Source organism: Frankliniella occidentalis, unplaced genomic scaffold (assembly GCF_000697945.3).
Source record: "Frankliniella occidentalis isolate FOCC.00 unplaced genomic scaffold, Focc_3.1 Scaffold2, whole genome shotgun sequence".
NCBI lineage: Eukaryota > Metazoa > Arthropoda > Insecta > Thysanoptera > Thripidae > Frankliniella > Frankliniella occidentalis.
Window position 1 is genome coordinate 2,392,666 of NW_026267132.1, and position 4,742 is coordinate 2,397,407.

A 4,742-nucleotide genomic window follows, 5' to 3' on the forward strand; every position below is an offset into this window, starting at 1 on the left:
CCCCAATCCTTTTTTGAAAAAAGTTCAATGGTGACAACAGAAGAGAACTATATCTTTCCATGTGCTTTATCTAATTAGGCTTTTGCTGATGGCTCTTAACTGGAATGTAATTGTGTTGATGACTTTCTGATATCCATTGTGGTTACCTCAATAGTGATGCGTTCCTGTTCTTGTGTATGTGTAGGTGCCTTATTCTTCTTAGTACTGTAGAATGAAGACATTGTTAGATTCAGGTCTGTTATGTGATGATTATTTTCTGAAAAAAAATTTACAATGTATGTACTTAAAAATAAAGGCATATATATTTGATTCCTAATTGAATTTCTGTTACCCGGATTCTTCCCTCAATGATATTAAAACATGTAAAATAAAAAGTGAGGTGGTGGCGGGGAGGAGGTGACGAGGTCATTGACCTGACAGCGGAGAACCGGGCAGGTGGCCGAGCGTGGCGAGTGAGGGTGGAAACAAGCGGGGGAGGGGGTGGGGGGGCAGCCATCAAGGAGGGTGCAGGCACTCTCGCGGCCCGCGGCCCGCGGCCCGGGTGAACCCGTGGAACCGGGCTTGTTCTGCTGTCCGGAACTCACGCGACCGCTCTGCACTCTGGGTGCGTGGCGTGCAGGAATGTTCGCACCGCGGCGGCCTTTCGTGTTCTGCTGAGGCCATTGCTTGTGCTTTGGGTGATTCAAATGGGGAGGGGGGGGGGGGGGGGTCGCCGCTGACAAAACTGTCGTCAAAGTGGCCTTGCACGCTTCTAGCGACGTTAAGCGTCGTCGGCGCCCCGCTGCTGATGGCGCGCCCATACACCGAGCTTCCCTTACTCCAAACACATATCGCGCGCTCAGTTTCGACAACGTGAGCGGCCGCGCGAAAGGGGTGGATAGTATGAAAAGGGAGGGGCGGGGGGGGGGAGGCTATGCGCGAATTGCTGCCATTGTTCTGGCTGTCCGGGCTGTCCAGTCTAGTCCAGTCTAGCTGTCCAAGTGCGGACCGACTCAGAGCCACCTGCAGAGCGCGCTTCGATCGAGCCGAGCTACCCCTGCGGCGCGTGTCGCTCCGCTCCGCCCCGCCCCGCCACTCCTCCAGAGGCCCCTGCGGGCACCCCAGGGCCCAGCGCAAGTCCAGCCGCCAGTCGATGTCCGGTCAGGGCGACGCCCGGTCCCGCGGTTGGCACTGAGCGGCGTCATAGCGGTCATAGCGCTGACCGTATCGTCGCGACTTCGACGCGGACGTGTACGAGACGACGGCGACGGCCGGTGTCGACAGCCCACGACAACCACGCACGGCGCGATCGTGACGCTCGCGCGATGCGCCCCGGCGGCCCGGCGGACGACGTCGTGGTGCTCTCTGGCCCTGGCGCTCCTGGCCATCGGCGAGGCCGGAGCGGTCCCGCCGATGAGGTTGTGGCTCGACCCCGCGGGGGCCCACCGGGAGGCCCCGGAGTCTGAAGAGGCGGCAGCCGGTGTCCGTCGGGCACCTCACCTTCCGGAGGCGAGGCCTTGGCCCAGGAGCCGAGGCCACGGCGAGTCGGAGGCCAAGGCCGGCACGGCATGAGTCCGGCGGCGCGCCGCAGTCCCAACCGCACCACCAAGGCCAACAAGTCTTCCTCCCCCGGCGGCGGCGGTGGCAGCAGCAGCAGCAGTGTCAGCGGCAAGGATGACCAGCACGACGGCATCGAGGGCCTCGGCGTGGTGGGCAGTGGGATGGGGGTGCGCGGGCGGCCGTCACCGCCCGTGGTGCCGCCCGCACCCAGGACCAGGGTGCCGACCAGCGGCAGCGAGTGAGTATGGGGATGCGTGCCGAGTGTGACCCGCCTCCAAAGTATCGATGCCCACCCTCGCCTCCGCACAAAAAGGGCACGGCCTTCCCCGCCGCGCCGCGGTACTACCCGGAAAGTATTATGCAAATGCGCGTTCGCGCGCGGCTCAGGGGGAAGTCCCAGCAGTCCCAGCCGGCGGGCCCACTGCGTCCCGACATCCAGCTTATTCAGCAGCGTTGCGGATCGAGGCGTTATTATTTATTTGTTTTGGGGGTGGTAAACAAACGGGGCTGGACGTCTGGCGACCTGCGTGCCAGCTATCAAGGTCCCCTGCGATTGCTGTTCGCTGTAGGTTTTCTCGAGGTAACGCTGGAAAATGCTCCTTTTCGCAAGTGTCGCTGCACCAGTGGCGTCTCTTTAGGCCGCTTAAGGGCCCCGAGCTAGTAGAAGCGCACGCCGGCGTAGGCGATGCAAACAATGGAGGGAGGAATTTCTGTCATCCTGCAAGTCCTTTTCTTGTCAATTTGTACTCTGTTATTCAAACTATACTTCTCCCTTTTCCTGCCCTTTCCACTACATTGCGCGGGGCAGTGGTGCTGCACTGCCACACGTGCCGTCTATTTTCCACCCCCAAAGCAAAACGTGTCCCATCAGTCAACATACTTGTGTGTAGGTCAAAGGTCACGAGTAAATAAATGTAATTCCTCTTTTTCGAATGTACGGCTCTAGTGTTGTTGGCTTTATCTATATATCAATGTCCGCCAACCCACCCCGCTCCCTATCTACCATATTTCATTCGAATTTAGGGGGGGGGGGGGGCGTCAAGAATTGGTGTCTCGGGGAAAAGCATATCACAGCTAGCCGTGCCCACGCCGGCCCACGCCCACGCCCGTGCCATGGTCATACTGGGTCATACGCGCCGAGCCATGCTGAGCGCGCAACGCGAAGGACACCCTCTCTCCCTGATTAATATGTCGTCGCCATTACGGCGACAGCTCATCAAACGCCGTTAGACTATCGACCCCCCCTCTCCTCCCCCTCCTCCCCCTATGGTCTTCTGGCCACATGACCTCCACGCGGCTGCGCCGTAAATAGGGGATGTAATAAAGGATACAAATGCAACTTGCTTTGAAACTAGGTGTTTGTTTTAAATTTTGACCTATTCAATCGTTTTAAGTCACATAATACGAATGCAAATACTCTCTTGTATTTTGTTTTTCTGGACGCGCCTTCATCCATTTTGCCGATGAGGAAACAAACAAGCATTCCCCTAACAGTATTTGCGCCGCGACCCCATGGTAAACAGCCAAAGCCGGTCGCATCAACTCGTCAACAGCCCCCCACCCTCCAAGCAACTCTTTTCGTCCCGTGCATGGCTTCGGACGCGCGTTGGACGTATTCTCAAAGGTCAATGTTACCGAGCGCGCGGAGGCACTTCGTGCATGTGAGGCAGGCGAGGCGGCGGTCGGGACCGGCCACAACGACGTAAACAACACACGCTTCCTCGGGAGCTAAGGGGCCCAAGTTTATTTTTGTGATGCTGAATAAAACACGCTCAACTCTTTTGGGCGCCACTTCTGGTGACGTTATTTCGTCATTAGATTTTAATGCGAATTTGGACCTTCTCAAAAGGGGAACAGACTGATGGACAGACCAATGCTGTTTTTTTTCTTAAACTGTAAATATACTTTTTTGTTTCTTCTTTTTTTTCTTAACCGCAAACGAGGCTTGTTAAAAGGTGCGAAAGAGCTCGGTAAACAGCGGCCGGCCTGTTAAGTGCAAAAGAGCGGTGACGCCCAGCAGGCGTGTGCCCTTTTGTGGAGTGTTATGTACAGGGGGTGGTGGTGGAGGTTGTGAGGGGTCAGTTGACACAGGGGGTAAAGGGAGAGGGGGTCGCATTATAATTCAGATAGGGGTAAGAGAGAGAGTGGGAGGGGGAGGGGGCGGAGGTCGAACCGGCATTGATTGAGGTGACGTCGCGCGGCCGGCCGCGTGTCAATGTCAGGATGAGGCGACTTGGCGTGACGGGAGTGACGTGCCGGCTGGCCGGAGGGGGGCGAGGTTGCGTAACGTAACGACAAGCCTCTCGTTGTTGTGATGCGATGCAGCACGGGGGATAACTATCGCACTCGATCACAAACGATATGGGTCGATAGACGTTGTCGCCGTCATCGGGGGTGCGCCGCGGAGGAGGGAGGAGGAGCTGGGCGAGAGGATTCCTCGTCTTGTTTGATTCATGTTTCAGGGTATCACTACATGATCCGCGCTCTTAATGGAGATTCTGAAATATGACCCGTTTTTTTAGCGATACTTTGCCAAATTCCATTTGAAAGCTTGATGCTAAAGACGCTCAGGTAACACAGCTCTGCCGCCGACTCAGAGCTGCTGCTGCTCCCCGACCGTCTACCAACGCCACCAACGCCTCCCTATCAACCAGCCAGGCGCTCTCCTCCAGCGCGGGGGGCGAGCGAGCTCGCAGCAAGGGGCGCCTGTGGATAGGCAACGCAGCTCTGCCGCCGACATAGCTGCTCCACGATTGCCTACCCACCGGGCGCTCGCCGCCGAGCGACGCCGCGCCAGCCAGCCAACCAGCCTGGCCCCGCGAGAGCCACATCGACTGCGACTGCGTTGTCGCAGTTATTTATAGACTCTTTCGAAATTCTCCAATCTTCTCAATAACCACCCCCTCAGCAAATACTCCTTGCCCTTGAGGAGGCCGCCGAGCCGGCAGGCAAATTGGTAGCTACGCGCCTCGTTCTGCGCCGCGTCCTTGCCCTCCCCAGGCCCCAGCCCAGTCCAGCCCCACCAAAGGCCAGGGTCGCGAAATCCCGCACACGAGACCGCCCTTGTTCGTCGCTCTCCCGCACGAGAAATAATTTCCTTTCGGACCGAATTTCGATTAGAGTGGATGATAATGATATGATACGAATAGCCGCCTCGCATCCACCTCATTCGCCGATTTCCCCCTCCCCTCCCCATCCCCTCC

At 57.5% G+C, this 4,742-nt stretch overlaps 1 protein-coding gene across 1 annotated transcript in view; it reads left to right on the plus strand.

Annotated features, from left to right (window-relative positions):
• Positions 1-1,547: 1,547 nt before the first annotated feature.
• The window catches only part of LOC127748788 (uncharacterized), a 10,894-nt gene continuing 7,699 nt past the window's right edge, over positions 1,548-4,742 (plus strand). The window contains exon 1 of the mRNA XM_052263662.1: positions 1,548-1,706. Within this exon, the coding sequence (XP_052119622.1) occupies positions 1,548-1,706 (159 nt within the window). The remainder of the gene's footprint in view (positions 1,707-4,742) is intronic.